Genomic DNA, 23,529 nt, shown 5'->3' on the forward strand with positions numbered 1-23,529 from the left:
AAAAAGTATTAGGGCCGATGCCCACGTAGCGTTTTTTCAAGCTACGTACACACCGCGTTCACGCAAGGTACCCAGCATCAAATGTAGTCGTGCACACGTTTACGTGTGCATTACTCCATTTGATGCTGGGTACCTTGCGTGAGCTTGGCGTGCACGCAGCGTAAAAAACCGCTACGTCCGCCCTTAAGGGCCGATGCCCACGTAGCGTTTTTTCAACGCTGCGTGCACGTGGCGTTGAAAAAACGCAGGTGTGCATCGGTGCGGTGACGCTGCGTTACCGCTTTTTCCCGATGCACATCTGCGTCCTTTTAACGCCGTGTGCAGCGTTGAAAAGACGCTACGTGGACATCGGACCTAAAGTGGTAATTTTTGCTAATTCCGTCATGAATTTTTTAACATTTTTTTTATTCCGCGATAATTCTTCTAACGAAATCTAGTCAATTGTTTCAAAACAATTGAAAATAGCGACTTCTTCCGAGAAAAAGTGACTTTTAGTGACTGACCCGAAAAAAGTGACCAAATCACTAAAAGTGATTCGCTACCAGGCCTGATGAACTACAGGTTGGGAACCGCTGACTTGAAACAATGGATAATAAGTCCATATGTAAACAAAGCAAAATCATTTTAGGCGAATGAATGAAACGATGCGATTCTGCACGGAAGTTTCGAGCGCCATGCTCTACCTTCAGAATCCTATTCGAGTTGGCTCGCGTATGAAGCCCCGATGATTGAGATTTGAGTATGGTTCTATCAGTACTGATACTTGATAGTATTTATTTGATTTAAATGATCAAATTCTAAAGATTATTAGAAGAAAAAACAAATGTTACTATTTTAATTTATTAGCATTAATATTTTTGAATGGCGTACTTAATTGATGCAACTACTTCAATTCGATACTTACTTGGTATAAGATATACAAGTATCGATTCGTTAGGCACTTGGTATCGGACCAAAGTATCGAGTATTTACTCTTATTACCTTGTATTGATTCATACCTTACCGTATGGAGTGAGACGATTCGCATTTCGTAGGTTTCATGAACTCGCAATAGCAGCCGATCGCTCCACTCCAGGAGGGGTTGTTCGTGTTGACATTCATTGATTTGTTTTTGTTGACGTTAATGATGGGACCCGTCGTAGAGGAACTTTCGGCCAGGTCGTTCAGTTTCCGTAGTCAATGAATGCCAAGTAAAGGGCTGCGCATGTATTGTATAGCGCTTTGCTCCGGTCGAAACAAGCGCAATTTTCAATAGTTTGCAGTAGCTATTGGGAAAGTAAGTACAGAGTGCTGCCCGTCCGTTCGGTCGTCCAAAACGCGATTCTCGTCAGTTTTCATGGTTTGCATGGTTTAACTTTTTGCCTTTCTCGTATACAAAGTAAAGCTCGATCCACTTAGCGTTATGGAAACATCGGAACATCGTGCCACTCAGGTGCACCAATTGCAGTCAGACAACGTGGACGACCCAAACTGCTAGATCAGCAGTTTGTACATTATAAATAACCCGCGAACGCGTGGCGCGTTCTCTTTCCTTTGGCAGCTTTGGACAATCACCGGTGGTGCTGTATTGTGTTAGTATTATTAATAAAAGTGTTTTAGAGTTACTAAGTCTTTTTTTAAAAAGTGAATCCGTATCACGATTCCCATAAGTGGTGTCAGAAGTGGGATCGTGAGGTGTTTAAAAAGTGGTAAAAATCCCGTCGCACGCGAACCTGCAACAACGTGATCATCAAACCCCTCGGATGTGGATATCATTTACGTGAGTAACTCATTTTTATTATCTTTTATAAAATAATTCACTAAAACAATGCCAGAGACCAGGCAGTCAGAGATTGAGGTGCTGAAGGCTGAAATTGAGCAGCTTAAGGCATTGATGACATCGGGGAACAGTAGTAAATTTACTATCCCCGATCCCATCAAGAACCTATCGGAGTTTTCCGGTAGTAAGAAAGAACTTTCAAGCTGGCTACGGGAAGTAGTTGAGCTATATGAATTCTTCAAAATAACTTGGGCCAACGGCTAGCCTGATTCACTATGATCTATGTATATTAGAGCGATCAAAAATAAAATAAGAGGAGACGCTCGCGCGATTGTATGCGCAAATGGCGATCCTGATACCATTGTTGGTATCAAACAGATCCTGTTAGAACAATACGGTGATCGATTTGACTTTTGCGACAAATGTGTCGACACTGTTTAACATTAAGAAAAGTGATAAAAGTCACCTGAAATTCTTTAACGAATGCAAGGAGATTAACACAAGACTTAAATCTAACTTGAATTCCAATCCCATCACAGGAAAGGAAATCATAGATATACTAACCGTTACTCGATATCTTGACAATATCGGAGAACCTTTATCCGCTATCATTAGATTATCCAAGCCTAAAACCTTAGAAGATGCATACGAGTCAGTGTGTATAAACCAGAACGCGGAAATTAGATCTAGACCCGCGAAATCTCAATTCAACAAATTTCCCAACAAAAGCAACGGCCCCTCGAGTAGCTCCCCTAAGCAGCATACAAATTCGAAACCCCCATATAGGAATCCGATGCAAAACAACAATTTAAATCAGAGTTCCACGCGAACGAAGTAGACGTAGATAACGATGACGACGACGATGACGATGAGGATGACAATGTGCAAGGTAGAACGATGCAACCCAACGTGTCAAATTTTCACTTAGAGGAAGACGATCTCCAAACAACGTAAACAATTTTATACCGTTTATTCGCTATAAGTCTAATAAAGGGATATTGAATTTCTTGATAGACACTGGAGCGAATAAATCGTACATTAATCCGGAGCATGTGTTAAAGTGCCAGGAAACCAATCGACCCGCAATAGTGACTAATCAAAATGGTACATTTGTTATTGATAAAGTATTGCATGTCAATATGTTTCCTAGAAGCTTTGATAAAACTCTACCGTACCACGTATTCCAATTCCATAACTTTTCGACGGTCTTATCGGATATGAAAATTTGGCTACTATGAATGCCAAAATCGATACCGGTAGCCATGAACTTTCGATTGGAAATATAAAATATCCTTTAGATAAATACTATCCAAGTTCCATGAACTTTCAGGAACAAACGGAAACCCTCATAGAGATACCGACTACTGCAGACGGGGCATTTCTCATTGAGGAAGAAATTAATTTGACGACAGGTGTCACATTACGACCTGGCCTTTATGCGGCTAGAAATAATCGTGCCACTGTACACTTGTTTACTACTAGGCAAGCCAAACTGGAGAGATTAAAACCTTTTGAGAATGAACGTTTCTTTCTCAACCAGCATGAAACTGTTCCGCAGCTTAACTTCCCTGCAGAACATTTGAATAAAGAAGAGGTTAAATTATTAGCCAAAACTCTTCGGCCCTTCAAGAGTGTTTTCTTCCATGATGGACAGAAATTGGATTTCACCCATCAAGTAAAGCACAAAATAGAAACCGGTGAAAGTAACCCCATTCACCAACGAACTTACAAGTACCCATACCATCTACGGGAAAAGTAAGTGAGCAAATTCAGAAAATGTTGGAGACTGGAATCATAAGAGAATCCTCTTCTCCATGGACTTCCCCGATCTGGGTGGTCCCAAAGAAAACGGATAATTCAGGTATAAAGAAATATCGCGTAGTTGTAGATTATAGGAAACTGAATAAATTAACGCCAGCAGATAGATATCCTATACCCGAGATCAGCGAGATTTTGGATCGTCTCGGAAAAGCACAATACTTTTCTTTACTCGATTTAGCCAGTGGTTTTCACCAGGTAGAGGTGGAGCCGAACGATATTCCAAAGACGGCATTCAATGTCGACAATGGAAAATACGAGTTTTTGAGAATGCCGTTCGGGTTGAAGAATGCGCCCGCGACATTCCAACGTTTAATGGATGCTGTTCTACGAAAACATCTGGGGATAAGATGTTTCGTCTATATGGACGACATCATTATCTTTTCAACTTCTTTAGATGAGCATATGAAGGACATTCAGAAAATCTTACAAACCCTTAAAGATGCTAACCTTAAGGTACAATGCGATAAGTCTGAATTTCTTCGTAAGGAAGTAGAATTCCTTGGACACGTCGTCTCTACAGACGGGGTGAAACCGAACCCAAAGAAAGTTGAGGCAATTAAAATTGGCCTTTACCGAAAACATCAAAAGAACTAAAGTCGTTTCTCGGAACAATCTCCTACTACAGAAGATTTGTACCAGGATTTGCAAAAATTGCAAAACCAATGACTAGCCAACTTCGTGGCAAGAATAAATCAATTACTACCAATCCTGAATATGAATCTGCCTTCGCTAAGTTAAAGGATATCATGAGTACAACACTACTCTTGAGTTATCCAGACTTTAACGAACCGTTCATACTAACTACCGACGCATCAAACTATGCTATCGGCGCAGTATTGACGCAAATGGTAGATGGACACGAAAGACCAATTGCGTACCTTTCGCGAACACTGACAAAAGCAGAGGAAAAGTATTCCGCAACTGCGAAAGAACTTTTAGCTATCTATTTCGCTGCAAAGAAATTTCGATTATATTTGTATGGTAGAAGTTTTACTATTTACACGGACCATGAGCCATTAACGAAGGAAATTAAATTAACAGATGCAACAGGACGAGTAACTCGTCAACGGTTATATCTGGAGCAATTCGATTTCCAATTGGTTTACAAGAAAGGAAAACAAAACGTGGTAGCCGATGGATTATCTCGAATACCTCGCGTGGATGAATCTGAAATAAATTTACAAACCATTTTAGAAAACGAAGTACATGAAAACGATCCTATATACGGGATCCTATATTTTATCTTTTCAGGTTATAGTAGACACGTATTCCACCAGGAGGAATATACCGAAGAACAACTATTGAATATTCTTAAAGCTCATTAATCTCCAAAAATAACAAATGGAATCTTTGCCCCACCTAATATTGCAAAATTGTGCTCTAAAATTCTAGATAAACATTTCAAGGGAATGCGAGTACAATTCTGCAATCTTAAGCTACCAGATCTAATTTCTAAAAAAGACCAAGACGAATTTGTTCGTAAGAGTCACAACTTTAATCATAGAAGTTGGAAACTCACATATGAAGAGATTCGTCAATCAGTCTACTTCCCAAACATGTCTTCAATTGTTAGGACCTTTGTAAAAAATTGCTGGGATTGTAAATACGCTAAATATGAGCGTCATCCCTTTAAAATTCCAATCACACGTAGAATCTATGAAAAACCTTTAGAAAGTCTATTCATGGACGTCTACGTGAAAGAAAACGAAAAGTTTCTAACAATTATAGACTCCTTTTCCAAATTTGCGCAAATTTACAAAATCCTTCACGAAACTTCAGAAGAAATCATCGAAACGCTCATGCCACTTATTTCCGCAGTCAAAATTTTAAGGAATTTCTAGAAACCCATGGTGTTGCCGTTCACTACGCTAGTAGTAGCAACAGTAATGGCACCATCGAGAGGTTCCATAATACACTTTTAGAAATGTATATGGCCAACCGCAGGAAATTCGACCAACTTTCACTTTACCAAGGACTGTCCATGACGACTGCCCTTTACAACGACACAAAACATGCCACGACGAATTTAGCACCGAGACAGATAGTATTTGGAAACTCGACGTCATTAGACTTACAGGACATTAACTTAACAAAACAACGCACTATTATTATGACAGCAAGAGACAATATTGTATTTGAGGCTAACAAACATAATTCCAAAATTAAAATACAGGACAAAGACTATGAGGATATTGAAGACGATACGGTTTTAGTTAAGACGAAGGAAAAGCCTCTCCTTTTAGCAACCGATATAGACTAGTAGATATCAAAGAACAAAACGAAAAAACAATTATAGACGCAACAGGAATCAAAATTCATAAAAAAGATACAAAGAAGTAACAAACTGACTAAAACTTGCTTTCCGACTTCCTTACAGATTATGGCTCGGTATACTGACGCAGACGACTCTAACGGATTTAAGACTACACGATGTAAAACAAAATCCAATCATAATGATTCCCTTAGGAGAAGCTAGGATCAGTAACAGCTTTTTCAGAATAATGCATCCGATAAACCTTACCACCATTGAATCGACAATAGATGTGTACAATAATGTAGCCCAAACCGGAAAGCTTAATCAGACCTTTTCGAGTTATCTATCAGGAGAAAATAGGCAGAAATTATCTGTTGTTCAATAGAATTAGGCCACAGCGAATCAAACGATGGGAATCATTAGGTAGAGCGTGGAAATACATTTCTGGAAGTCCAGACGCCGACGATCTTAAAGTCATAAACTCTTCTCTAAACTCCTTGGTAGATGAAAATAATAAACAAATTCAGATAAATCACTTGTTTGAGAAACGTATGAGAAACTTGACAAAAACTTTCAATTCACTGTTAGATAACGAGCAGAATTTGGAAAAAGTAACATTCGATAGTTTAGACTCTTTGAATTTCATATTTCAGATTGATGAATTATTATACTATTTAGAGATAATTGAAGAATCTATAACACTAGCCGGACGAAGCATCCCGAGCAGCCGCATCATCCACCCTGAAGAACTTTCGGTTATTCGCCATACCCTCAACGATAACGGTTTTCGATTGAACTCGGTCGACGATATGTTGAACATTGCTAGCGCGTACGCAGTATATAACAACGAGATGTTCATGTATATACTCAAAATACCAAAAATCAAGGATGTGCAATACAAAATTGGTTTGATTGAACCCGTAATTGCCAATAATTTACGAATTCATCTCACGGCACAATTTTATATTGAAGGACAGAACGTATTTATGTCAAAAAACCCGTGTCCAAAGATGAAAGATCTCTCTATATGTTCCTCCAGCAACTTGGAACCGCCTACGGAGTGCATTCAACAATTAGTTTCAGGACAACACACAGCCAAATGTCCTATGGAACGAATTTACGAAGCTAAAACTATTCGTAAAATCACAGAAGGCAACATCATGGTTACAGGATCCAACATTACACTTTCATCAAATTGTTCATCCGAACGATTACTCAATGGGTCATTCCTCATACAATACTCCAATTGTACTGTGAAGCTGGACGACGAGGAGTATGCTAACTCCGACATGGAAATTCAACCATTCATCCCTACCACAGGAATTAAGGTCAGTCCAACTATACTGATAAACAATATCCCGTTACAGCATCTGCAAGAGATGCATTTAGAACACAGAAACCAGATAGATCATCTCAACTTAACTACGAACAATCTGCATTGGAAACTACATATGTTTGGATGGTTAACCTCATTATCAACAACAGTTATAATCATATGTATCCTGGGCCTGATCATAGCCATCATCTTTAAAATATTTAGTTGGAGAAAACATCTCACACTTAACACAAAAGAAGATATTCATATCAATTTCAGCCTAGCAACTGATGGATGTCCTGAGTCAAGAGATATACCACTTATCCCACAGCAATAGAAGAAAGCCGAGGACGGCTTTCAAACTAAAAGGTGCCACTCAGGTGCACCAATTGCAGTCAGACAACGTGGACGACCCAAACTGCTAGATCAGCAGTTTGTACATTATAAATAACCCGCGAACGCGTGGCGCGTTCTCTTTCCTTTGGCAGCTTTGGACAATCACCGGTGGTGCTGTATTGTGTTAGTATTATTAATAAAAGTGTTTTAGAGTTACTAAGTCTTTTTTAAAAAGTGAATCCGTATCACGATTCCCATAAGTTAGTATTTGGCCGTTTCTTTCCAATTACTGCAGCGCCTCTGGTGGCCGTACCGAGAAGTAAAATACATCACATCGTTGCGGAAGGTTTGTTTGATTTATGGTGAAAGTTTCATCAGTATTGATGATCACGTTCAAAAGTTATCGAAAATGGAACGTGAGAGATGGGAAAAAATTTTGCACACTAGCGTTGGAAATTCAATATTGTCAGGAGGAATGATTTCAAAGTATCTAAAATTAGCGAAATTGACTGTAAAAACTGTCAAACGTTTTCGGGAAACACTATTGCTGGATCGCGTAGAACAAAACAATCGTAGAAACGGAACATACGACCAGAAACTACAAATGAAAGTCTGCAGAGCCATTTTTGGATTTCCTTGCGTAATTTAGCGAAAAGGTTCTCTGCGCCGTACAGCACAGCTCAAATAATCTGTCGGCGCGAAGGTTTCAAGTCGTATGATGTCTGAAACGTTCCAACAGGACCCTGAAACAGAACCTAGTTGCCAATCATCGCGCTAGAATGCTGGTCGAGCAAGTTCTGACGAAATACAATTGATGTATTTTGATGGACAATGAAATTAATATTAAAATTGACTTTCAATTCCCGGGACACAAGATTTACCTTGCCAAAGGAAGGGTAATGCCCAAGGAAAATTCAAATATGTATATGCAGGCAAGATTGCTCACAAATTAATGGTATGTCAAAGCATCTGCAGTTGTGGAAAGAAAACTAAAGTTTTCATCACTGGAGCGACCATAAATGGGCAAATATACAAGGAGGAGTGTCTTCAGAAGCGATTTTTGCCATCCGTTAAATTATACGACTGTCCGGTGTTGCTTTGGCCTGACTTAACAAGCTGCCATTACAGACGGGATGTAATGGAATGGTATGAACCGAATGATAATGACGTTATTGAAAAAACTATCAACCCACCAAAATGCCCAAATTTTTGTTCCAACGAAAAATATTAGGCAATTATCATAGGGAAACTTGAGAAATGGTGCAAAACAATCAGAAAACCATCTTATATGGAGAAATGGTGTGAAAAAATGGCAAATTAAGGTGGTTATACAACAAAGCCACAAATCGGCCATCTTGGAAACCACGTGCCTTTTCTTGTGATTTTTCAAGAACACGAATTGAGAAAACCACAATGCCCATGGGGATGAAACATCCGTAGATCGTTTGCTTACTTGTGCTGAACAATCGACTTTAATTTCAGCATTGTACGAAAATTATTACGCCAGATTTGAACTTTTGATAATAGGAGTAGAAAACCGTGTGGTGAATTTGAAATTCACCACATGGCTTGATTGTATAATCACCTCAAGTTGACCGTTCTACTGTGCAAAAAATAACGAGTGGTATTGAGAGAAAAGTCCGAGAATTCATCCGAAATGCCAATTAATCTTTTTTCTATATTTTTTCCTTCAAATTTTTTTAAATTTCCTGTATAATAAAACCTGAACCACCTTTTCATGTACTTTTTCGGCAAAGAAATGTCTAATTTCGTGCGGCCAAATTTTAAGTGGATCAAGCTTTATACGTAAAGGCTATAGGATCACTCCAAAACCGAACTTTTGATAGAAGGCTCGGAGACCCATAGTGTTATATACCAATCGACTCAGCTCGACGAATGGAGTTGATGTATGTATGTGTGTATGTATGTGTGTGTGTGTACAAATATGTGAAACACACCTTTTGTACTTAGCATTATCCGATTTGCTAGCACCAAGTTACAATCGACGGTCTAGTTGTTTCCTATTGAAAATTGGCCCGATCGGTCATTGCGTTTCAAAGTTATTAAAAAAACATTGTTTTTTGCCAAGGGAAAAAAAATTTCAAAGCGAAAAATAAATTTTTTTTTCAAGGATTGCAGCAATGCATTCAAATGACATTCAAATGGATATGAATTGATGTAAAAAGTAAAATATATCCCCCTAAAGTGCTATTTCGACCTCTCTTATGTGTTTTTCTTATTTTTTTAATGTGCGGGAAAGGCACCACCAACGCTAGATGGATTTATTTGGGTTTTTTCTCCTGGCAAGACAGCGAATTAGTGTTATTTCTCATTCCATAGATCGCATCACTTACCGAAGTGAATCCAGATATATTATACTTTGTAACTAAAACGATATCCTATCCCAAGACAATCGTGGAGATGTCTCTTACTAGAGAGAAGGATTAACAATCCTTCCCTTCCTGTATAACCGTAAGGATGTGGCCGTGGACTCCCGAAACGTGTACATTGAGAATGGGTAGCTAGTACAATTTCGCAAGTTCTAGTCAATCACGGAGTAGCAAGTACGAATTGTGTTCTCATAATGCTTAATGAATACCAAATAGAGGACCTCTCCTTTGACCTGCTCTAGGATGATACGGAGCGTGAAACAATGGTCCACACATGATCTTCCAGGTGGAATCTTGCCTGCTGTCGTCGGAGAGTCGTGTTCATCTTCCCATGTATCCGATTCGTATATACGCACTTACACACATAGACATACACTCACACAGAGACATAACCTCAATTCGTCGAAATGAGTGGATTGGTAATATCGACACAGTTGTTTCATAAGGGCGAATGTCGCAAACGATGCCTTTTCCTGCAAATTCCTCACCTACTAAGACCGTTCTCAGGCAATAACCACTTGGAACTGGTGGCGCATCGCGACTTTTATCGAATGGAGGTGGAAAATACCACCAGAAGTCTCTAATCTTTCTGAAATCAGCTGAAGAAGTCAATGTTTACGTTTGCGGCTTTCGCCCTTATGAAGCAACAATGTCGATATAACACGTTTTATCCCTTTTGACGTTTTGTCCCTTTCGTCCTTTTTTTCCTGTATATTATGCTTCGGATGGATACTTCAATCCTGTAATGATGTGGCATCGGAGTTGACGAGGCTAATGTGTCGCATCTTTGGCGGCTCATGTCGAGATGATGATAGTTGGTCGAGCGTCGAAACTTGAAGAGATTGCTGCAAGTGCTCGAATCAACATTTCAGTTGATTCGGTGAGTAACTGACCCGTCGCGTCTGTGGTATCATCAGATTCCTTCTTGTTCTAATCAGGCGGCGCTTTTTCCTTCGTCGGCCAGGGGGTTCCACCCACCCTCGCTTGTCCCATCTGTAGCAGCATTCAACTTTCTTCTCCAAAGCCCCGTTTACGGAACTCTTATTTGGCTGCTTTGGTTCTTGTCCGCTCCATCGCGACCTCTACGCCCAATCTTCAATCCATTCTTTCCGCTGAGTGCGCAGCTCACTCGCTTGTTACGATAAAAGAATTCTTGATGGCCTTCCACTGCTCTTCTAAGTCTTCTACACTGCCACCTTCCGGAACATCCGCTGCTTGAGTTCCAAATTCTTAAACGAACGATCTCTTCACAGCTGGAACCCGCCCAATGCGTACTTGTATCTCGCCCATTAGAAGGAGGTGGTTAGACGCGATGTCAGTGCTACATTAATAAGTGACATTCAGAATTATATGAAATATTACATTTTTCTTCTTCTACTAGGGGTAAAAAATAAACAAGGAAGTCGTGTTGTCTTAGTCAAAACAAGTGCCATAATTCCATTAGCTTCCAGATCAACAATAAGTAGGGTAAAACGACCTATTATGGAGGGGTTAAGCACCGTGTCAAAACAAAATTGATTACAAAAATTCTTCAAAAATTACCTGTTGGTCGATTTCCACATTGTAGTAGTTGAATAGGATGCTCGTTAACTATAGTTTTGTAAATATTACGTCAATTGTGCTGTACTTATGCTGTTTTGTTTTTATCACAATAAAAACAAACTACCGCAATAATAGGACGCAGTTGCCTATCGTTGCGATATTTTTTGAAGGTCAGTCCTATTGTTGCGGTATTGCATGTAATTCTTATGGGGAGAGATACCGCAACAATAGGACCTTAGCACTACCGCAATAATAGGCTCAAAGGATTCAAATTTTTAACGAAAAATGTTGATTTTTCATCATTTTGAACGGAATTTTGTCAAACAAAAGCTGTTCTAGTCGTTAATCCGAAGAGTTTTAGCGTACCCACAATTGTTTTCAATGGTACTATTTCCAGAATAGACTACTTTAACACTACCGCAACATTAGGGCATACCACAACGATAGGACATTTTACCCTAATGTGCCCGAGCCACCTTTAAAGTGATACGCGTGTCATATAACTCATCTGCAGTAGGTTATGGTCAAATATGCATGATTTTCTACCGGATATCCTAAGAAGAAAATGTCAATAATATATTTAACAATTAATCACAATTTTTTAAAGTTTTTTTTTTAAGCGGTCAAAGTGTCTTTTATTATGGAAATATCATAATAAAAAAAATCTCGGATAACAATAGCTTTAAAACCGTCATACTCATAGCAATCACAATCGTCTTTCATGTTTGGCAGTTAACTTGATAAGAATCAATAGTAAAAACTGATGCTTGAATCAATCGAATTGCAATACAGTTCATATAGCGTCATTTGAGATCATTTCCCTCACATGCCACGCTCGATTTATTTACCACAACCCGTTAGTAAACAGCAATTGCATGGCCATAAAACGGGTTATTCTCATTGCTACTTTGTGTGAGATAACACACCGAACGCCCCCACGAATCGAAATACAGACAACGCAGCTGGCTATCTACCGTAAATGACAAAAACGCGTCCAACTCAGCAGAAAGATAACACTTGCGAAGTACCTACCTAGTGGTTGCCGCCCGTCATCGCTGTCAAACGTTTCGTAGCGGAACCCGCACGATCCATACTGCCTGTTTGGCTTCTACAGCTGCCAGCTGGTCTACGCCGCGCGCCGCCGGCCATATAAGTGGAGTCTGCCTCCACCTCGAGAAGCATAATGATTATTTGCATTGACTGCAAATTAATTCACGAACACACTCGCATTTCTTCTGCTTGGGATCTTCTATGCTGCTTGTCCTTATGAATAAATTAGATCCAATTTGAGCCTGCAGCAATGAATACAGAAGAAATGGTGACGACGTCGACAACTTAGCACTTGTAAGTAGACGACTTCATCAAGCGCGGGGGGTATGGTCGTTAAAACGTGTTGGACCTCCTTGAAGTAGAGGCTTGCGCTTGAGTCATTACGGGCAGAGTAGATACGTTGTTTTCTTATCGAATTGCTATTTTATAGGATAGGGTATTACCTCGTAAAGGCTTGATGCGATTTCGCGCTGGTGAAAAAAGAAGCAAAAGTATAACCAGCATCCATCATATCAAGCGATGCGTGAAATTGTCGTTTAAATTGATGTCTTGATAAGTTCGTAATATTTTTATTATTTATCTGCAGTTATAAAATAGTTTATAGCATTGTTCTATTTTATTACCTAAAAATAGTCGAATTAATAGGGGCTCTTCAACCTCAATTCATTCGAGAAAGATTTTACCGTTGATGTCTTATTATGATCTGTGCTGTCGTCGGGCGACAATGGGTCAAATGGGAGTGAGAATGGGTCACTGTTTTAACTACGTGCAGACTATTACCCCCAATAACGGTATATGTTATTATTTATTTAATCAGACTAAGGCCGAAGTGGCCTGTGCGGTATATAAGAGTCTTCTCCATTCGGCTCGGTCCATGGCTACACGTCGCCAACCACGCAGTCTACGGACGGTCCGCAAGTCATCTTCCACCTGATCGATCCACCTTGCCCGCTGCGCACCTCGCCTTCTTGTGCCCGTCGGATCGTTGTCGAGAACCATTTTCACCGAGTTACTGTCCGACATTCTGGCTACGTGCCCGGCCCATCGCAGTCGTCCGATTTTCGCGATGTGAACGATGGATGGTTCTCCCAACAGCTGATGCAATTCGTGGTTCATTCGCCTCCTCCACGTACCGTCCGCCATCTGCACCCCACCATAGATGGTACGCAGCACTTTCCTTTCGAAAACTCCAAGTGCGCGTTGGTCCTCCACGAGCATCGTCCAGGTCTCGTGTCCGTAGAGGACTACCGGTCTAATTAGCGTTTTGTAGATTGTCAGTTTGGTACGGCGGCGAACTCTATTCGATCGGAGCGTCTTGCGGAGTCCAAAGTACGTACGATTTCCAGCCACTATGCGTCTCCGAATTTCTCTGCTGGTGTCACGGTTTAACGGTATATGTATTTTATGCAAAATTGTAAGAATAGTTTGTCTTTGTGTAGCAATGTTAGGGGCCGTACACATATTAATAAAAATATAAATATAAATAAAAAACCATTTGTATGAAAAAAATCTTACATGGGGGGAAGGGGGGTCGAAAAACCCAGAAAAATTGCTTACGTAATAAGTGTACGACCCCTTAAACATAATTATACACCCGAGCAAAGCTTGAGAGCAAAACGAATAATTGTATAGCGAAACAAAACGATAAATGTATACCAGAAAAATCTTACTGTGACATCAAATCAAAAACTATTCCTGCTATCGATGAGAGCAAATCGAAAACTGAATTTGATATTGGTTCCGATGATAAAATAAGTACACAGTTTGATGTCAGATCAAACAATTTAGAAATCTACAGCAAAATGACATCAAAATATGTAATCAATCAAGATGATTCATATTTGAAAACAAATTATGATTTCAGTTTGATATCAAAATCAAAATGTGTTTTCTATATGCTCTCATTATGTTTTCAGACTTTGCTCGGGCACGCATAGGGTTACTGATGGTATTCCCGGCAGGGATCAGTCGAAACAGGCTAAAAAATCAAGGATATAAACTTCATTGTTTTGCCAGAACTCCTCCGTAATCGTGTGTGCTCACTCGAGAATTTACGATGCAGCTAGTTGAAATTGAACCTAAAGATGCAATTATTACTTTAGAAGGGTGTACGAAGCGCAATAGCCTGCCGATACCCATCGCATTAAGAAAGAATATATGTATTGTCATATACAGAAGGATACAAGGTTCTAGTACAATGTAAGCTTCTTATACATTGAACCGGTGCCAGCGAAAGTGGTACATAAACCATTTTTGTCAATTTTAGACACCAACGGATTCTATTTGCAAAGATCTAGTAAGGGAATAACGAAAAAGTGATTTTTGGCAACTAAATCTCGAGATATGCACATTTTATTTTCTGGTATATATCACAATGGCCATTTCGTTGCCAGAAAAAGTGGTACATGTACAGTTCCACTCACTAAAATCAGCTTATTTAAAAGAAAATTCAGCAACATGACTGTTTTCACAACAGATTTTAATCCTATTTTGAATTTTAAAATAGTTTACTGCCGTTTAGAATGATTTTAAAAATGTACATGTACCACTTTTACTGTCAACGTTTTTCGGTTTCTGTTTCCTTTTGTTCCCATTAATAGTGGTACATGTGCAATTTGTTCTAATAAACTTGAAATTTGTCATAAAATTCGCTTATTTTTCACTACTATCTTCAGGCACATCAGTCATAACATGTTGGTACAGTTTAGTTGCAAAAAATTGAAAATATGAATTTATTATTCGATGTTTTTGGGAAAATGCGTCTCCTGAAAAATTTACTCAATGTAACATGTACCACTTTCGCTGGCACCGGTTCATATGTCGTATTAAATTAATACAATGATTGTATTGAAATGTAGTAAATTTGTATATGCCGAGTTTTTATACAGATTTTGTAAGGTTCTTACACAGAATTGTTATAAAATTACGAATATTTTTTTCAAAGAAGAAGTGCATGGTTCAATACATATATTGTTAAACATAAAATCCCATTCTCATATCTTTCATCGGAAAAACGACATTCATCTGTGTCACTCATACATTATTGTTTAGAATACGTTTACATTAATATGTGATTATCTATCGTTTCCCCATTAAGCATTCCTATAAACACATTAGTCCAATACACATTCTATGCTTTTTCCATCGTTTCCTAGGTATCCTAATCACCGGCGTCACCCTCATCACGGAAATGTGCGAGAAGAGCCAGGACACGCTGAACCACTTCAAAAAGGTAGATTTCTCTAACCCATTCGCTGTATATTGTTTTCCGATTCCAATGCTCAACGAGTTTGTTTTGAGTTCATGCCATCCACTCGGATTTGCCATTTAGTGTATCACCACATGGCGAGCTGGATTCATTTTACCACCTGCGTCATGATTATTCGTTTTATGGTTTTGGTTATTTTTACGAAAATAGAAATCGGAAGCTGTGAAACGCTCTCATCTGTTACTTTTTCTTGTTTTTATGTCACGTTATTTTGAGACAGTGATTTTAGTTTTTGTGTACTGCTATCAGTTTGAATTTTCTAGTAAATATAGACTAGTATACTTTTTCCCTAAATATTCAGGCTATAATTTTAACTAGTGAATCGTGTAGGCAATTAGCTGACTTAGAATTTACTAATTCCTATTATCAAATGTTTAGAGCGTTTCTAGAGAAGCCAAATCAAACTATGGCTTGTGAATGAGCAGCTTCCTCCACGATTATATGGATGTTGAAACGTGACTAAATATTTCACGTTTTCTATTAGTTCAACTCAACTACCAGATTGGATAAAATGGCTGGTTTACTACAGTAGTTTTTGTGTTTTGCAAATAATTTTATCAGTCATCCAACACAATTTAGTTTTTGTATCAGTTTTTGTTTTTTTCTTTCTGTTTCTCTAGCCTCATACCTAGTGAACCCAACTATAGCGTATTAACTTGCTCGAACTCTCCCAGCTCAACATTATCGAAACGTTGTCGAGTAACATTCATAAATTTAACCGTTTTCTTGGTGTACACCTTACGTATATTTTATTGCTTGCCAGGATAGTGGAAACCAAGAGGTAATGCAGCCCCTGCTCTTCCAGTTCCCCATGTCTCTCTCTAGTTCGATCCCCTCTATTACGAAAAAAAGCATTCTTGATCAAATTCATGTCGTCTAGCCTTCTTTCTTATATTCCGTGTTGTTCCACTTTAAAATCTCTCTTACGAAGACCTCCGAACGGTCGTAACAGAGCGAACATGTCAGTCGTCTCTAATTAATTAAGGCAAATTATGAATTTTCATTCCATGTTCATACGTATTTCCGCTTCCGTTACGATGATCCAGCCGAGAGAAAACGCGCACTATAGCCGCGTTGGAAAAACAAACCTCCAGGCCGCTTCGTTTCCCATATTTTTTTACCGATTTTCTTTGTCCCCGGAATGTTCCATTGGATTTCCTTCAAACTTGGTTGTTCTTTTTTATATTATTTTTTCGTTTTATGGATCAAGAATGAAGTGCCACTTTGACGCTGCTCTTAGGTCCAACTTTAGGTGTAGTTTGAACTTGTTTGCAAGCATAAAACTGAATCAGAAACTAGTTCCAGAACTGTTTGCTTGAGAAATTTTCCGCTGCTGTAAGCTTGAAGTGTTGTTTTGGCTGTGCATATTCCGTAGGTCGAACCCCAAAAACTTCATCGGCATGATAATGGGGATGCATTTATGTTGTTTTTGTTGAGTCTTGTGTCGTTTGTTATCGTTTATAATAATTTACAAAGTGTTGCTTATTTTTGTAAACACAACCCTTATAAAAATATCAAGAGCGATTAATATTCATATATATTTTGTATAAAACAGGATATAATACATATAAACATTTTCTCCATTTCCGAAGCAGATTAAGATTGGTAGAATAATAAATCAATTCGTAATGTAATTGCTTTCTTCGAAAAATTGTTATAGCAAAATGAGCAATTAATTCACCAACAGCTTGAGTCGTTATTAATCGATTTGCTCATTTTGTATAGTTTTTGTTATGCTTGTTGTGGTGATATGCCTCACTTTAATCAATTTTTGTGTTATGAGCCATGAGCTTGATGACCATTGGCGTAAATAAGGGGGGTTAGTGGGTCCTGCCCGCCAGAAATATTGAAAATTGAATTATAATAAAAAAGTCAATTTAAGGTGGTTATACAACAAAGCCAAAAATCGGCCATCATGGAAACCACATGTTTTTTTCAGTCGATTTTCAAGTGCACGGATTAAAAGAACCAAAACACTCATAGTGGTGATACAATCGTAGAATCTTTTGCTTACTTATACTATGCTGTACGAAAAGTATTATGTCGTATTTTACCTATTGAAGATGGGAGTGAGAAAACATGTGGTGAATTTAAAATTCACCACGGGACTGATTGTATAATTACCTTAACAAAACTGGGCTCCTTGTAACTTAACAGATATGCCTTCATCAGTCTTACTAACGTAGATCTAAATAGAAATAAAGTTGTAGAATAAGGAAGTATAGTTTTTTAATAGACTAGTTCAATGGTTCTCAACCTGGGGTACATGTACCCCTGGTGGTACCTTCGCCGGGCCCAGGGGGTACCTCGGACAAAAATGCATAATGGCGGATGTTTTAAAATTTTAATTAAACTTATTGATGAAGTTTTGATAATTGTATATTTGTTTGATTGGAATTTAAAAATTCTGTCTTGCACATAATATGCATGGTGATCAGTAACTCAAAGATTATAGAATCCTGCCCTTCACCACAAGCACAGTGGATGCATGACTGTGGGACTAAATATCAATTGGACAGAACGACGAATTTTAAATATCTTTCATGCAATCTACCTGATCGAAACAAAATGTTGAATGATATGTTAACCAGAACAATCGCAATTGCACAGGGAACGAATGGATGGCAGCATGAAGGATGTGTACAGTCCGAGAGCTCTTATATTTTTAAATGGTCGATAACGGCGCTGGTCACGTCCTCATGGTCTATCGAGGATGGGAACGGAATTGAAGCCTCCTTCCAAGAGGCAGAAACGAACATTACCAGGACGAATCAACAAACACGTTGGTAGAAGGAAATGAAAATGAAATATAGATCTTAAAGCATTGTTTTATTTAATTTTAAGTCTTTGTTTAGGGTTAGTTCATAAGATTAGTAGTGGGGTGGCCGGCCGTAGACGTTGGGGCCCATTGTTGGCATGCGATTCAGCATACTGTGTCTGCATGCTACCTGGTTCTCGAATGATCGAAGACCCGTCTCCCAAGACCGGGTGATGGTGGTAATTTGGCGTAGGTTTTCCGCAGATAGGTGATTTTGCTTGTACACGGAGATCGTTGGAGCCTCCCCGAAGTTTCGCCGAGCACGGCGGAAATTTTCTTTGACGGCTAGGCCTTACCACAACGCCGCTGGGGTGGGTTTTCATGGTTGGACGTGGAGACTGGCGAAGGGAGGTTGGGCACACTGCCGAATACGGCAAAACGCCGCCGTTGTTTGGGTTTGCGGTTGCACGCGGGGGCTGACGAAGACAGGTCAAACACACAGCCGAATATGGCAAATGCCGCTGGTATTAGAGGTTGCGGTTGGACGCGAGGGCTGGCGAAGGCAGGTTGAGCACACTGCCGAATACGGCAAACCGCTGCCGATGTTGGTGGTTGCGGTTGGACGCGGGGCTGACGAAAGCAGGACAAACACACTGCCGAATACGGCAAAACGCCGCCGTTGTTGCTGGTTGCGGTTGAACGCGGAGATTTTCTTCGGCTGGGCCGTACCTTAGGCAGACCGAGCACACTGCCGAATGCGGCACAAAGCCGCTGGGGTGGGTGTTTGTGGTTGGACGCGGAGACTGGCGAAGGCAGGTTGAGCACACTGCCGAATGCGGCACAACGCCGCTGGGGTGGGTTTCTGTGGTTGGACGCGAAGACTGGCGAAGGCAGGTTGAGCACACTGCCGAATGCCGCACAACGTCGCTGGGGTGGGTGTTTGTGGTTGGACGCGGAGACTGGCGATGGCAGGTTGAGCACACTGCCGAATACGGCAAAACGCCGCCGGTGCTGGAGGTTGTGGTTGGACACGGAGGCTTTCTCCCGGGTATTGTGGCCTCGCCGAACGCCGCAGGTAGGGTTAGGGTTGACCACGTGGATTTCCCCGGGCACTTCCGCCCGAAAATTGTCGTATGACGAACGACTCAAGCCAAACGATTGGGGTACCGTCGGATGGCCAATAACGGCTGAATGCCGCCCGAGCGAATAACGACCGAAAGCGAATAACGACCACTAAAGCCAACCCGTGGAACGTGCGTTTACAGACACCACGACAGGTCTTGGAAAGCATTCGGCGATACGTGGCTTGAATCTCTATCCGAGGACTCTCGTCTTGAATCGTAATGTCCGTTTTCACACGCGGTTTTTACAAACGCGTTCAAAAGAAGGCCGTAGTTTTTCATCCGTTTTGATCGTAGCGGATCGACTGACCGCGATCTCACACCTTGGTCGTTGATTGTCTCTTTTTCTCATCCCTTTCTTCCATTCAGCTTCGGCTTTTAGGGGTACTAGGGTTTCGCCTCGGTAGACTTGCTCCACCGAGCAGGGATGTGCGAAGCGTTAGTGTTTTACATACACTGTTAGGACAAAATAGTCACATAAATTTAAGATTTATGTGTTTATTCGTGGCCTAAGAAAATACTGCGTGCGAAGTCTTACAAATATTGTTAGGAAGCCTCCTTCCAAGAGGCCCGGAAGCCTCCTTCCATGAGGCCCGGAAGCCTCCTTCCAAGAGGCCCGGAAGCCTCCTTCCAAGAGGCCCGGAAGCCTCCTTCCAAGAGGCTCAGGCCTAATTCCATGAGGCCCGGAAGCCTCCTTCCAAGAGGCCAGAAGCCCCTTCCAAGAGGTCCGGAAGCCTCCTTCTAAGAGGCCCGGAAGCCTCCTTCTAAGAGGCCCGGAAGCCTCCTTCCGAGAGGTCCGGAAGCCTCCTTTCAAAAGGCCCGGAAGCCTCCTTCCAAGAGGCCCTGAAACCTCCTTCCAAGAGGCCCTCCTTTCAAGAGGCCCAGAAGCCTCCTTCCAAGAGGCCCAGAAGCCTCCTTCCAAGAGGCCCAGAAGCCTCCTTCCAAGAGGCCCAAAAGCCTCCTTCCAAGAGATCCGGAAGCCTTCTTCCAAGAGACACGGAAGCCTCCTTCCAAAAGACACGGAAGCCTCCTTCCAAGAGGCCGGAAGCCTCCTTCGAAGAGGCCCAGGCCTCCTTCCAAAAGGCCCGGAAGCATCCTTCCAAGAGGCCCGGAAGCCTCCTTCCAAGAGGCCCGGAAGCCTCCTTCCAAGAGGCCCGGAAGCCTCCTTCCAAGAGGCCCGGAAGCCTCCTTCCAAGAGGCCCGCCTCCTTCCAAGAGGCCCGGAAGCCTCCTTCCAAGAGGCCCGGAAGCCTTCTTCCAAGAGGCCCGGAAGCCTCCTTCCAAGAGGCCCGGAAGCCTCCTTCCAAGAGGCCCGGAAGCCTCCTTCCAAGAGGCCCGGAAGCCTCCTTCCAAGAGGCCCGGAAGCCTCCTTCCAAGAGGCCCGGAAGCCCCCTTTCAAGCGGCCCGGAGGCCCCCTTCCAAGAGGCCCGAGGCCTCCTTCCAAGAGGCCCGGAAGCCTCCTTCCAAGAGGCCCGGAAGCCTCCTTCCAAGAGGCCAGGCCTCCTTCCAAGAGGCCCAGAGCCTCCTTCCAAGAGGCCCAGAAGCCTCCTTCCAAGAGGCCCGGAAGCCTCCTTCCAAGAGGCCCGGAAGCCTCCTTCCAAGAGGCCCAGAGCCTCCTTCCAAGAGGCCCGGAAGCCTCCGTCCAAGAGGCCCGGAAGCCTCCTTCCAAGAGGCCCGGAAGCCTCCTTCCAAGAGGTTTTTATTTTTTTTTTCATTTTCAATTTTTAACCATATTGACCCACTGGGCATCGATTTAATATTAGTCTTCCGCTACAGGGCACTTTGCTTAGGCCCTGTTAGTTAGTTAAGCTAGAATCAAAATGGCATATCAAGGCAATGATGCTAATTGTGGGGGTTAGAAGCAGAGGGGTGTAAGTGACATTTTAGTCAAAATGGATTTGAAAATTACTTTTTGTTACTTACACACCTTTGCGTTTAATCACCACAATTATGATAAGATTTTTCGAGCTTTTTAGTGGAATCCCATTTAGTTTCACCACTTGACTGTAACATTAAAGATACGTATTTCGACCTCAACAGTTAGGCCGTCTTCGGTGACTCGTACTTGTCTCGACATAAGAAGTCGAAATTGAATTTAAAAAAAGTCCTAATTTCCGAGAGCAATATTACACAATAGCTCTTCAATTGTGTGTGCATATATATTGTGTCGCCAGCACTAAACTGTATTCCGACTTCCGACGTTTTACTTCCGATCTTACTTCCGACATCATGAACGTCAGAACAAAATTTAAATTTGCTACCAACACATTGTCGGAAGAGCGTTCGGAAGTGTGGAAATCGACTTCCGAACTTCTATTTGGTGCCCGCGACGTTGTCAGCGACAAAACAAGCTCGATTTTATGACAGATAATACCGTGCAGTGCTGCATATTTATTTTATTTTTCCGTGTTAATCTCGTCGGAAGTAGGCCTTGCTGCCAGTTCATCAGCGTCATACAAACGGATTTGGTCTACATGCACAATAGTAGAGTGAGGCGCAGTTGTATGGAAAACGCAAACATCATCCAATCAAGTGAGATCAAGGTTTTTTTTAATCGTTTCGGGACCCCAATCAACTGTGCAAAATATGGGCTCGAATAATTGCGTCCCTGCTTTCCGCATCGCGTTTTAAATTTATATAGAGATTAGTATGGGAAAACGTACTTTTTTACATTTTTGCTCTTATCGGCTTCAACTCATCGTCAGTCACGTGACTCAATGCGTTAGCAAATTGTCTGAAAAATGCCCTAAAGATTTTGCCGAAGAAGGTACGTGACTGGAAGGTCTACAAAACATTTTATTACGCTTCGAAAATTGATTGTTCAAAACATATGCAAGAAATCAATATTTCTGCCAGCACTACTGAACAGTTGTCAGAGGGCAAAACCCATCTTCCTTCTTGTCGGAATTTTTACTTTGTGATATGATTCCGAATAACTTCCATTAGCTCCAAATTGCTCCCAATAAGATCAATAATTTTGAAATGACACTCAGTTAAATTATTGATCCATGTAGTTCGGCAGTGCTGGCAGAATAAACGATTTTTTGCATATGTCGGACAATCAATCTTCGAAGCGTTATAACTTTTTTTCGTGGACGTTCCGTAACGTTCCTTCTTCAGCAAAGTTGTTGTGTGCATCCTTTTCTCGTTTTTTTTTTTCAGGACAAGTACTGCAATTAATCAGTACTGCAAAAGTCGTGATCGTCATGATACAGAGAAGCGCCTTTTTCAATCTCAGGTGACCAAATGAAAGTATCGTGGGCTCTTTGAACAATTTTGCATGAAAAGCAATGATGAAAAGATGTTGTGCTTTGTTTTTAAGGACTGTTCAGTTTATAAAGAGGACACCTTGTATTGTCGATGCGAAGCGGGCTTGGTAGCCATATGGCTACTGCTTCTGCCTCATACGCAGGAGGTCGTGGGTTCAATCCCAGGTCCGTTCCATTCTCCTACTTTGTATCTTTCTCTTTATTTCTCATGTTCTAGCAATCGCTAGAACTGGAAATGGACTTCCATACCGTTTCCATTACTATTTCTATACCTTCAACTTGAGTATTCTATCAGTAATCCGCTAGAATTGGAAATGAACTATAGAGCTCGTTTCCTACATCCAATTAGAAATTCCATCAGTTACCTTCTCCTATCTATCACATTGGCAGCTCGTTAACCAAGACGGACCTCTGCCTCTCCAACCTAACCCAGAAATTCCAACAAATTCCGCATGAACTCGTGGCAAGTGCAGAGGTATATTCGGCTTGCAGTGGGCGAGTGATTGCATCATCATTTCCTCCCCCTTCCCTATATTGACTTGCATTCTGACGTGGCAGGCGCCAGTATGACTTAACAAATGAGATCACCAGTACTTGTACATTGAAGATGTGTGCTAGTCCCAAGCAAACATTTGTTGGTTCCCTGT

General features: G+C 41.1%; 2 protein-coding genes across 11 annotated transcripts in view; both read left to right on the plus strand.

Moving 5' to 3' along the window:
- Nucleotides 1-23,529, plus strand: part of LOC134213605 (AP-1 complex subunit gamma-1) — an 89,412-nt gene that overhangs the window by 46,979 nt on the left and 18,904 nt on the right. For all 10 annotated transcript variants that reach the window (XM_062692826.1, XM_062692818.1, XM_062692819.1 and 7 more), the window contains exon 6: nt 15,623-15,699. In XM_062692826.1, coding sequence (XP_062548810.1) covers nt 15,623-15,699 — 77 coding nt within the window. The remainder of the gene's footprint in view (nt 1-15,622; nt 15,700-23,529) is intronic.
- Nucleotides 6,259-7,486, plus strand: LOC134218021 (uncharacterized). The gene has a single exon (XM_062696896.1). The coding sequence runs from the start codon at nt 6,386-6,388 to the stop codon at nt 7,484-7,486; it is 1,101 nt and encodes a 366-aa protein (XP_062552880.1). The 5' UTR covers nt 6,259-6,385.

Source organism: Armigeres subalbatus, chromosome 2 (genome assembly GCF_024139115.2).
Source record: "Armigeres subalbatus isolate Guangzhou_Male chromosome 2, GZ_Asu_2, whole genome shotgun sequence".
Taxonomy (NCBI): domain Eukaryota; kingdom Metazoa; phylum Arthropoda; class Insecta; order Diptera; family Culicidae; genus Armigeres; species Armigeres subalbatus.

Coding starts and splice junctions, on each gene's coding strand:
- LOC134218021 (XM_062696896.1), top strand. CDS start 6,386: ATGAGAAACTTGACAAAAACTTTCAATTCACTGTTAGATAACGAGCAG.